The sequence below is a fragment of the Panulirus ornatus genome, chromosome 19 (assembly GCF_036320965.1).
Source record: "Panulirus ornatus isolate Po-2019 chromosome 19, ASM3632096v1, whole genome shotgun sequence".
In the NCBI taxonomy this organism is placed as follows: Eukaryota; Metazoa; Arthropoda; class Malacostraca; order Decapoda; family Palinuridae; genus Panulirus; species Panulirus ornatus.
The window spans coordinates 26,140,232-26,152,912 of record NC_092242.1 but is presented as its reverse complement, the minus strand read 5'-3'; the positions used below and the strand labels follow the sequence as shown (position 1 = coordinate 26,152,912).

The 12,681-nt window shown below is 41.8% G+C and overlaps 1 protein-coding gene across 6 annotated transcripts in view; it reads left to right on the top strand.

Moving 5' to 3' along the window:
* The window catches only part of LOC139755464 (uncharacterized), a 104,551-nt gene that overhangs the window by 69,051 nt on the left and 22,819 nt on the right, over window positions 1-12,681 (top strand). For all 6 annotated transcript variants that reach the window (XM_071673797.1, XM_071673795.1, XM_071673793.1 and 3 more), the window contains 2 exons: window positions 3,973-4,132; window positions 4,607-4,869. In XM_071673797.1, coding sequence (XP_071529898.1) covers window positions 3,973-4,132; window positions 4,607-4,869 — 423 coding nt within the window. The remainder of the gene's footprint in view (window positions 1-3,972; window positions 4,133-4,606; window positions 4,870-12,681) is intronic.

Sequence of the window (12,681 nt, the reverse complement as noted above, 5' to 3'; positions counted from 1 at the left end):
AGATCCACTCCCAGATATCTAAAACACTTCACTTCCTCCAGTTTTTCTCCATTCAAACTCACCTCCCAATTGACTTGACCCTCAACCCTACTGTACCTAATAACCTTGCTCTTATTCACATTTACTCTTAACTTTCTTCTTCCACACACTTTACCAAACTCAGTCACCAGCTTCTGCAGTTTCTCACATGAATCAGCCACCAGCGCTGTATCATCAGCGAACAACAACTGACTCACTTCCCAAGCTCTCTCATCCCCAACAGACTTCATACTTGCCCCTCTTTCCAAAACTCTTGCATTTACCTCCCTAACAACCCCATCCATAAACAAATTAAACAACCATATATATATATATATATATATATTCCCTGGGGATAGGGGAGAAAGAATACTTCCCACGTATTCCCTGCATGTCATAGAAGGCGACTAAAAGGGAAGGGAGCGGGGGGCTGGAAATCTTCCCCTCTTGTTTTTTTTTTTTTATTCTTTTTTTTTTTTTTTTTCCAAAAGAAGGAACAGAGAAGAGGTCCAGGTGAGGATATTCCCTCAAAGGCCCAGTCCTCTGTTCTTAACGCTACCTCGCTATCGCGGGAAATAGCGAATAGTATGAAAAAAAAAAATATATATATATATATATATTGGAAAGAGGGGCAAGTATGAAGTCTGTTGGGGATGAGAGAGCTTGGGAAGTGAGTCAGTTGTTGTTCGCTGATGATACAGCGCTGGTGGCGGATTCATGTGAGAAACTGCAGAAGCTGGTGACGGAGTTTGGTAAAGTGTGTGGAAGAAGAAAGTTAAGAGTAAATGTGAATAAGAGCAAGGTTATTAGGTACAGTAGGGTTGAGGGTCAAGTCAATTGGGAGGTGAGTTTGAATGGAGAAAAACTGGAGGAAGTGAAGTGTTTTAGATATCTGGGAGTGGATCTGTCAGCGGATGGAACCATGGAAGCGGAAGTGGATCATAGGGTGGGGGAGGGGGCGAAAATTCTGGGGGCCTTGAAGAATGTGTGGAAGTCGAGAACATTATCTCGGAAAGCAAAAATGGGTATGTTTGAAGGAATAGTGGTTCCAACAATGTTGTATGGTTGCGAGGCGTGGACTATGGATAGAGTTGTGCGCAGGAGGATGGATGTGCTGGAAATGAGATGTTTGAGGACAATGTGTGGTGTGAGGTGGTTTGATCGAGTGAGTAACGTAAGGGTAAGAGAGATGTGTGGAAATAAAAAGAGCGTGGTTGAGAGAGCAGAAGAGGGTGTTTTGAAGTGGTTTGGGCACATGGAGAGAATGAGTGAGGAAAGATTGACCAAGAGGATATATGTGTCGGAGGTGGAGGGAACGAGGAGAAGAGGGAGACCAAATTGGAGGTGGAAAGATGGAGTGAAAAAGATTTTGTGTGATCGGGGCCTGAACATGCAGGAGGGTGAAAGGAGGGCAAGGAATAGAGTGAATTGGAGCGATGTGGTATACCGGGGTTGACGTGCTGTCAGTGGATTGAATCAAGGCATGTGAAGCGTCTGGGGTAAACCATGGAAAGCTGTGTAGGTATGTATATTTGCGTGTGTGGACGTATGTATATACATGTGTATGGGGGGGGGTTGGGCCATTTCTTTCGTCTGTTTCCTTGCGCTACCTCGCAAACGCGGGAGACAGCGACAAAGTATAAAAAAAAAAATATATATATATATATATATATATATATATATATATATATATATATATATATATATATATATTATTTATTTATTTATTTTCCTTTGTCGCTGTTTCCCGCATTTGCGAGGTAGCACAAGGAAACAGATGAAAGAAATGGCCGAACCCACCCCCATACACATGTATATACATACTCGTCCACACACGCAAATATACATACCCATACATCTCAATGTACACATATATATACACACACAGACACATACATATATACACATGCACACAATTCACACTGTCTGCCTTTATTCATTCCCATCGCCACCTCGCCACACATGGAATAACATCCCCCTCCCCCCTCATATGTGCGAGGTAGTGCTAGGAAAAGACAACAAAGGCCCCATTCGTTCACACTCAGTCTATATCTTTCGTGCAATAATGCCCTAAACCACAGCTCCCTTTCCACATCCAGGCCCCACACAACTTTCCATGGTTTACCCCAGACGCTTCACATGCCCTGATTCAATCCATTGACAGCACGTCGACCCCGGTATACTACATTGATCCAATTCACTCTATTCCTTGCCCGCCTTTCACCCTCCTGTATGTTCAGGCCCCGATCACTCAAAATCTTTTTCACTCCATCTTTCCACCTCCAATTTGGTCTCCCACTTCTCCTCGTTCCCTCCACCTCCGACACATATATCCTCTTGGTCATCTTTCCTCACTCATTCTTTCCATGTGCCCAAACCATTTCAAAACACCCTCTTCTGCTCTCTCAACCATGCTCTTTTTATTTCCACGCATCTCTCTTACCCTTACATTACTTACTCGATCAAACCGCCTCACACCACAAATTGTCCTCAAACATCTCATTTCCAGCACATCCACCCTCCTGCACACAACTCTATCCATAGCCTACGCCTCGCAACCATACAACATTGTTGGAACCACTATTCCTTCAAACATAGCCATTTTTGCTTTCCGAGATAATGTTCTCGACTTCCACACATTCTTCAAGGCTCCCAGGATTTTCGCCCCCTCCCCCACCCTATGATTCACTTCCGCTTCCATGGTTCCATCTGCTGCCAGATCCACCCCCAGATATCTAAAACACTTTACTTCCTCCAGTTTTTCTCCATTCAAACTTACCTCCCAGTTGACTTGACCCTCAACCCTACTGTACCTAATAACCTTGCTCTTATTCACATTTACTCTTAACTTTCTTCTTTCACTCACTTTACCAAACCCAGTCACCAGCTTCTGCAGTTTCTCACATGAATCAGGCACCAGCGCTGCATCATCAGCGAACAACAACTGACTCACTTCCCAAGCTCTCTCAACCCCAACAGACTTCATACTTGCCCCTCTTTCCAAAACTCTTGCATTCACCTCCCTAACAACCCTATCCATAAACAAATTAAACAACCATGGAGACATCACACACCCCTGCCGCAAACCTACATTCACTGAGAACCAATGACTTTCCTCTCTTCCTACACGTACACATGCCTTACATCCTCGATAAAAACTTTTCACTGCTTCTAACAACTTGCCTCCCACACCATATATTCTTAGTACCTTCCACAGAGCATCTCTATCAAGTATTTGGTTTAAATGCTTTTGCATTAGACAGGAAGCACAGAGAAGTTAGGAATTTCAGGTTTAAGAAAAGAGTGATTGCTAAAGCATGACTGGTGATGGAGTATTATTGAGGGAGTGTTATTCTTTATAGATACTGAATACAGATATATGAACATAGAATTTACTTCTGTTGAGAAAAATGTCAGCAGAAATAAAGTTATGTAAAGTTGAAGGCAGAGTTAATGAGTGAGAATGAACTTTGAGAACTTCAGTCTTAAAGATTTACTCTTGTTGTTAATGTTTTTTGGAGGTGTTTAGGTAATTGAACTTAGTAGGGAGTTGCAATTTCAACAAATGCCCAGTTAGGTGACAGGTACAGTTTGATTTGTATGTTTGAATTTTTTAAAAGTTAAAAGTGACTGGAAGAGAAAGAATGTTCAACATTATTTCAGAGATGTGTCTAATTCTTGGAGAGTAAATAGGATTACAGTTTTAAGCAGACACTTATTTGAAAAGTATTGAGTTCCGTATAGGTCACTGTTTTATTTTAGTGCACATTGAGGTACAAGATGCACTAATAATGAAAATCTAGGGTTGTATATCAATACTGAGTATATGAAAAAGTGCAGTACAATTGCCTTTTCAGTAATTCAAATACATACTTCCTCTTGATGGCTTGACTTAAATTTTTATCTCGTATTTTTCTTCAACCCATATATTATATTACTTCAGTTTTGTTGCAGGATCCTAAATGGAGCTATTTAGCTAAACTTGAAACAGATGAAGAACGATATCAGTTATCTCGCAAACTTTGGAAAACTATTGTTGTGCCAGACCCTAATGTAGATATGACATACTTTGGTTGTTTGCGAAGGTGGAGAACCAGGAGAAATGCTTCAAAAGGTAGGGAGTTATGTACTTATAGTTGAGATCATATTGTTTTGTATGTGGGAATGGTATATATGAATAAAGTACCTGATTATTATTATTTTATATTTATTTATTTATTGTACAAACCCATTTTTGCTCTCTGAGATATTGTTCCTTCCACACATTCTCTATTTTTTGTCTGTTCTTGGTGCTATTTCAGTAAGGAAGGAGAAGCAGTTGTTATAAGAAAGGTCATTAATATGAATATTGTGTCATTTTTTTCCATACATATTGTTGTACCTTTTGCAGTTTGGATGCAAGGGCAGTATCTCCTCCAAGCATCTATGTTCCTTCATATCTAAATACCCTTTTTTGCATCAACTCTTTTATATAATTTTCCTCTATTGGATCTGGCAAATTGTTGTCATTTGTCTCATTATTAGCACTATATTTACATTAGAATACATTCTTTTCCTTGTTTTATATTCTTCCTTATCATGCACACAGGTGTGTCCAGCAGAAAAAGAACTGTTCCTCAAAAACGAAAACGTACTTTGGAAGATAACCTTGTGGGGCAACCTCCCCTGAAGCGAGCACGTGGAAATTTGGATGTCAGTTTCAGCATCCGCCGATTTGAGGAAAGTATGAATGTTGTAACAATGAACTATGTGGAAGAACTAAATCATTATAAGCTCAGACATCAGCAGGCATTGAAGATGGAACGGACATACAATGAAAAAATGCATCAACTAGTTATGGCTCGCGCAGAGGTGTGCTCACTCTCCCTCATATTAGTGATCTATATTAATCTTTTATTAATGGTATATGGCTTGCTCAGAGGTTTGTCTGTATATCTCTTGAAGCTGTGTCATGCATGTTTTCTTCCATTATTAGACAGGTACCTGTAATGACTCTGATCCAGTTAACAAGATGGCTGGTCAATTCTTCAGCACAATCTTCTGTGATACACTACCCATGAATATACTGTCACAGTGTTTTCTTATATTTTTTACTGTTGACTGTGGAATTTTTTTACTGAAGATTTATAGAGGTTTTCAGAAAAGAAGAATGATGGGGTGAAGAGAGTAGTGAGAGTAAGTGAGCTTGGGAAGGAGACTTGTGTGAGGAAGTACCAGGAGAGACTGAGAACAGAATGGAAAAAGGTGAGAACAAAGGAGAGGATTGGGATGTATTTAGTGAAGCAGTGATGGCTTGCGCAAAAGATGCTTGAGGCATGAGAAGCGTGGGAGGTAGGCAGATTAGAAAGGGTAGTGAGTGGTGGGATGAAGAAGTAAGATTTTTAGTGAAAGACAAGAGAGAGGCATTTGGACGATTTTTGCAGGGAAATAATGCAAATGAGTAGGAGATGTATAAAAGAAAGAGGCAGGAGGTCAAGAGAAAGGTGCAAGATATGAAAAAGAGGGCAAATGAGAGTTGGGATGAGAGAGTATCATTAAATTTTGGGAGAATAAAAAGATGTTTTTGAAGGAGGTAAATAAGGTGCATAAGACAAGGGAACAAATGGGAACATCAGTGAAGGGGGCTAATGGGGAGGTGATAACAAGTAGTGGTGATGTGAGAAGGAGATGGAGTGAGTATTTTGAAGGTTTGTTGAATGTGTTTGATGATAGAGTGGCACATATGGGGTGTTTTGGTCGAGGTGGTGTGCAAAGTGAGAGGGTTAGGGAGAATGATTTCATAAACAAAGAACATGTAGTAAAAGCTTTGCAGAAGATGAAAGCTAGCAGGCAGTGGGTTGGGATGGTATTGCAGTGGAATTTATGAAAAAAGGGGGTGACTGTATTGTTGACTGGTTGGTAAGGTTACGTAATGTATGTATGACTCATGGTGAGGTGCCTGAGGACTGGAGGAATGCTTGCATATTGCCATTGTACAAAGGCAAAGGGGATAAAAGTGTGCTCAAATTACAGAGGTATAAGTTTGTTCAGTATTCCTGGTAATTTATATGGGAGGGTATTGATTAAGAAGGTGAAGGCATGTACAGAGCATCAGATTGGGGAAGAGCAGTGTGGTTTCAGAAGTGGTAGAGGATGTGTGGATCAGGTGTTTGCTTTGAAGAATGTATGTGAGAAATACTTAGAAAAGCAAATGGATTTGTATGTAGCATTTATGGATCTGGAAAAGGCATATGGTAGAGTTGATAGAGATGCTCTATGGAAGGTATTAAGAATATATGGTGTGGGAGGCAAGTTGTTAGAAGCAGTGAAAAGTTTTTATCGAGGATGTAAGGCATGTATATGAGTAGAAAGAGAGGAAAGTGATTGGTTCTCAGTGAATGTTGGTTTGCGGTAGGGGTGCGTGATGTCTTCATGGTTGTTTAATTTGTTTATGGATGGGTTTGTTAGGGAGGTAAATGCAAGAGTTTTGGAAAGAGGGGCAAGTATGCAGTCTGTTGTGGATGAGAGAGCTTAGGAAGTGAGTCAGTTATTATTCGCTGATGATACAGCACTGGTGGCTGATTCGGGTGAGAAACTGCAGAAGCTGGTGACTGATTTTGGTAAAGTGTGTGAAAGAAGAAAGCTTAGAGTAAATGTGAATAAGAGCAAGGTTATTAGGTACAGTAGGGTTGAGGGACAAGTCAATTGGAAGGTAAGTCTGAATGGAGAAAAACTGGAGGAAGTAAAGTGCTTTAGATATCTGGGAGTGGATTTGGCAGCAGGTGGAACCATGGAAGCGGAAGTGAATCATAGGATGGGGGAGGGGGGCAAAGTTCTGGGCGCGTTGAAGAATGTGTGGAAGTAGAGAACATTATCTTGGAAAGCAAGAATGGGTATGTTTGAAGGAATAGTGGTTCCAACAATGTTATATGGTTGCGAGGTGTGGGCTATAGATAGAGTTGTGCAGAGGAGGGTGACTGTGCTGGAAATGAGATGTTTAGGGACAATATGTGGTGTGAGGTGGTTTGATCTAAGTACTGAAAGGGTAAGAGAGATGTGTAGTAATAAAAAGAGTGTGGTTGAGAAAGCAGAAGAGGGTGTTTTGAAATAGTTTGGTCACATAAAGTGAATGAATGAGGAAAGATCGACAAAGAGGATATATGTGTCAGAGGTGGAGGGAACGAGAAGTGGGAGACCAAATTGGAGGTGGAAAGTTGGAGTGAAAAAGATTTTGAGTGATTGGGGCCTGAACATGCAGGAGGGTGAAAGGCATGCAAGGAATAGAGTGAATTGGATCGATGTGGTATACTGGGGTCGACGTGCTGTAAATGGATTGAACCAGGGCATGTGAAGTGTCTGGGGTAAACCATGGAAAGTTGTGTGGGGCCTGGATGTGGAAAGGGAGCTGTGGTTTCTGTGCATTATATATGACAGCTAGAGACTGAGTGTGAACGAATGCGACCTTTCTTGTCTTTTCTTGGCGCTACCTTACGTACATGCGGGGGGAAGGTGGTGCCGTTTCATGTGTATGAATAAGGGCAGACAGTATAAATTACGTACATGTGTATATATGTATATGTCTTTGTGTGTATATATATATATATGTATATATTGAGATGTATAGGTATGTATATGTGTGTGTGTGGACGTTTATGTATATACATGTGTATGTGGGTGGGTTTGGGCCATTCTTTTTTTTTTTTTTTTTTTTTTTGCTTTCTCGCTGTCTCCCGCGTTTGCGAGGTAGCGCAAGGAAACAGACGAAAGAAATGGCCCAACCCACCCCCATACACATGTATATACATACGTCCACACACGCAAATATACATACCCATACATCTCAGTGTACACATATATACACACAGACACATACATATATACACATGCACACAATTCACACAGTCTGCCTTTATTTATTTCCATCGCCACCTCGCCACACATAAAATAACATCCCCCTCCTCCCCTCATGTGTGCGAGGTAGCGCTAGGAAAAGACAACAAAGGCTCCATTTGTTCACACTCAGTCTATAGCTGTCATGCAATAATGCCCGAAACCACAGCTCCCTTTCCACATCCAGGCCCCACACAACTTTCCATGGTTTACCCCAGACGCTTCACATGCCCTGATTCAATCCATTGACAGCACGTCGACCCCGGCATACCACATCGATCCAATTCACTCTATTCCTTGTCCGCCTTTCACCCTCCTGAATGTTGAGGCCCCGATCACTCAAAATCTTTTTCACTCCATCTTTCCACCTCCAATGTGGTCTCCCACTTCTCCTTGTTCCCTCCACCTCTGACACATATATCCTTTTGGTCAATCTTTCCTCACTCATTCTCTCCATGTGCCCAAACCATATCAAAACACCCTCTTCTGCTCTCTCAACCATGCTCTTTTTATTTCCACACATCTTTCTTACCCTTACATTACTTACTCGATGAAACCACCTCACACCACATATTGTCCTCAAACATCTCATTTCCAGCACATCCATCCTCCTGCACACAGCTCTATCCATAGCCCACGCCTCACAACCATACAACATTGTTGGAACCACTATTCCTTCAAGCATAGCCATTTTTGCTTTCGGAGATAATGTTCTCGACTTCCACACATTCTTTAAGGCTCCCAGGATTTTCGCCCCCTCCCCTACCCTATGATTCACTTCCGCTTCCATGGTTCCATCTGCTGCCAGATCCACTCCCAGATATCTAAAACACTTTACTTTCTCCAGTTTTTCTGCATTCAAACTTACCTCCCAATTGACTTGACCCTCAACCCTACTGTACGTAATAACCTTGCTCGTATTCACATATACTCTTCCCACGCATTCCTTACATGTCATAGAAGGCAACTAAAGGGGACGGGAGCGGGGGGCCAGAAACTCTCCCCTCCTTGTATTTTAACTTTCTAAAAGGGGAAAGAGAAGAAGGAGTCACGCGGGGAGTGCTCATCCTCCTCGAAGGCTCAGATTGGGGTGTCTAACTGTGTGTGGATGTAATCAAGATGAGAAAAAAGGAGAGATAGGTAGTATGTTTGAGGAAAGGAACCTGGATGTTTTGGATCTGAGTGAAATGAAGCTCAAGGGTAAAGGGAAAGAGTGGTTTGGGAATGCCTTGGGAGTAAAGTCAGGGGTTAGTGGTAGGATAAGAGCAAGGGAAGGAGGAGCACTACTCCTGAAACAGGAGTGGTGGGAGTATGTGATAGAGTGTAAGAAAGTAAATTCTAGATTGATATGGGTAAAACTGAAAGTTGATGGAGAGAGATGGGTGATTATTGGTGCATATGCACCTGGGCATGAGGAGAAAGATCATGAGAGGCAAGTGTTTTGGGAGCAGCTGAATGAGTGTGTTAGTGGTTTTGATGCACAAGACTGGGTTATAGTGATGGGTGATTTGAATGCAAAGGTGAGTAATGTGGCCGTTGAGGGAATAATTGGTATACATGGGGTGTTCAGTGTTGTAAATGGAAATGGTGAAGAGCTTATAGATTTATGTGCTGAAAAAGGACTGGTGATTGGGAATACCTGGTTTAAAAAGCAAGATATACATAAGTATATGTATGTAAGTGGGAGAGATGGCCAGAGAGCGTTATTGGATCACGTGTTAATTGATAGGCGCGCGAAAGAGGGACTTTTGGATGTTAATGTGCTGAGAGGTGCAACTGGAGGATGTCTGATCATTATCTTGTGGAGGCAAAGATGAAGATTTGTTTGGGTTATCAGAAAAGAAGAGAGAATGTTGGGGTGAAGAGAGTGGTGAGAGTGAGTGAGCTTGGGAAGGAGACTTGTGTGAGGGAGTACCAGGAGAGACTGAGTACAGAATGGAAAAAGGTGAGAACAAAGGAGGTAAGGGGAGTGGGGGAGGAATGGGATGTATTTAGGGAAGCAGTGATGGCTTGCACAAAAGATGCTTGTGGCATGAGAAGTGTGGGAGGTGGGTTGATTAGAAAGAGTAGTGAGTGGTGGGATGAAGAAGTAAGATTATTAGTGAAAGAGAAGAGAGAGGTATTTGGACGATTTTTGCAGGGAAAAAATGCAAATGAGTGGGAGATGTATAAAAGAAAGAGGCAAGAGGTCAAGAGAATGGTGCAAGAGGTGAAAAAGAGGGCAAATGAGAGTTTGGATGAGAGAGTATCATTAAATTTTAGGGAGAATAAAAAGATGTTTTGGAAGGAGGTAAATAAAGTGCATAAGACAAGGGACCAAATGGGAACTTCAGTGAAGGGGGCTAATGGGGAGGTGATAACAAGTAGTGGTGATGTGAAAAGGAGATGGAGTGAGTATTTTGAAGGTTTGTTGAATGTGTTTGATGATAGAGTGGCAGATATAGGGTGTTTTGGTCGAGGTGGTGTGCAAAGTGAGAGGGTTAGGGAAAATGATTTGGTAAACAGAGAAGAGGTAGTAAAAGATTTGCAGAAGATGAAAGCCAGCAAGGCAGCAGGTTTGGATGGTATTGCAGTAGAATTTGTTAAAAAAGGGGGTGACTGTATTGTTGACTGGTTGGTAAGGTTATTTAATGTATGTATGACTCATGGTGAGGTGCCTGAGGACTGGAGGAATGCTTGCATAGTGCCGTTGTACAAAGGCAAAGGGGATAAGAGTGAGTGCTCAAATTACAGAGGTATAAGTTTGTTGAGTATTCCTGGTAAATTATATGGGAGGGTATTGATTGAGAGGGTGAAGGCATGTACAGAGTGCCAGATTGGGGAAGGGCAGTGTGGTTTCAGAAGTGGTAGAGGATGTGTGGATCAGGTGTTTGCTTTCAAGAATGTATGTGAGAAATACTTAGAAAAGCAAATGGATTTGTATGTAGCATTTATGGATCTGGAGAAGGCATATGATAGAGTTGATAAAGATGCTCTGTGGAAGGTATTAAGAATATATGGTGTGGGAGGCAAGTTGTTAGAAGCAGTGAAAAGTTTTTATCGAGGATGTAAGGCATGTGTACGTGTAGGAAGAGAGGAAAGTGATTGGTTCTCATTGAATGTTGGTTTGCGGCAGGGGTGTGTGATGTCTCCATGGTTGTTTAATTTGTTTATGGATGGGGTTGTTAGGGAGGTAAATGCAAGAGTTTTGGAAAGAGGGGCAAGTATGCAGTCTGTTGTGGATGAGAGAGCTTGGGAAGTGAGTCAGTTGTTGTTCGCTGATGATATAGCGCTGGTGGCTGATTCCTGTGAGAAACTGCAGAAGCTGGTGACTGAGTTCGGTAAAGTGTGTGAAAGAAGAAAGTTAAGAGTAAATGTTAATAAGAGCAAGGTTATTAGGAACAGTAGGGTTAAGGGTCAAGTCAATTGGGAGGTAAGTTTGAATGGAGAAAAACTGGAGGAAGTAAAGTGCTTTAGATATCTGGGAGTGGATCTGGCAGTGGATGGAACCATGGAAGTAGAAGTGAATCATAGGGTGGGGTAGGGGGCAAAAATTCTGGGAGCCTTGAAGAATGTTTAGAAGTCGAGAACATTATCTTGGAAAGCAAAAATGGGTATGTTTGAAGGAATAGTGGTTCCAACAATGTTGTATGGTTGCAAGGCATGGGCTATGGATAGAGTAGTGCGCAGGAGGGTGGATGTGGTGGAAATGAGATGTTTGAGGACAGTATGTGGTGTGAGGTGGTTTGATTGAGTAAGTAATGAAAGGGTAAGAGAGATGTGTGGAAATAAAAAGAGTGTGGTTGAAAGAGCAGAAGAGGGTGTTTTGAAATGTTTTGGTCACATGGAGAGAATGAGTGAGGAAGATTGACCAAGAGGATATATGTGTCAGAGGTGGAGGGAACGAGGAGAAGTAGGAGACCAAATTGGAGGTGGAAAGATGGAGTGAAAAAGATTTTGAGTGACCAGAGCCTGAACATGCAGGAGGGTGAAAGGCGTGTAAGGAATAGAGTGAATTGGAATGATGTGGTATACCGGGGTCGACTTGCTGAGTATTTGCCAGGAATACTCAACAAACTTATACCTCTGTAATTTGAGCACTCACTCTTATCCCCTTTGCCTTTGTACAATGGCACTATGCACTATATATATATATATATATATATATATATATATATATATATATATATATATTATATATTATATATTATATTATATTATATTATACTTTGTCGCTGTCTCCCGCGTTTGCGAGGTAGCGCAAGGAAACAGACGAAAGAAATGGCCCAACCCCCCCATACACATGTATATACATACGTCCACACACGCAAATATACATACCTACACAGCTTTCCATGGTTTACCCCAGACGCTTCACATGCCCTGATTCAATCCATTGACAGCACGTCAACTGCGGTATACCACATCGATCCAATTCACTCTATTCCGTGCCCTCCTTTCACCCTCCTGCATGTTCAAGCCCCGATCACACAAAATGTTTTTCACTCCATCTTTCCACCTCCAATTTGGTCTCCCTCTTCTCCTCTTTCCCTCCGCCTCCGACACATATATCCTCTTGGTCAATCTTTCCTCACTCATTCTCTCCATGTGCCCAAACCATTTCAAAACACCCTCATCTGCTCTCTCAACCACGCTCTTTTTATTTCCACACATCTCTCTTACCCTTACGTTACTTACTCAATCAAACCACCTCACACCACACATTGTCCTCAAACATCTCATTTCCAGCACATCCATCCTCCTGCACACAACTCTATCCATAGCCCACGCCTCGCAACCATACAACATTGTTGG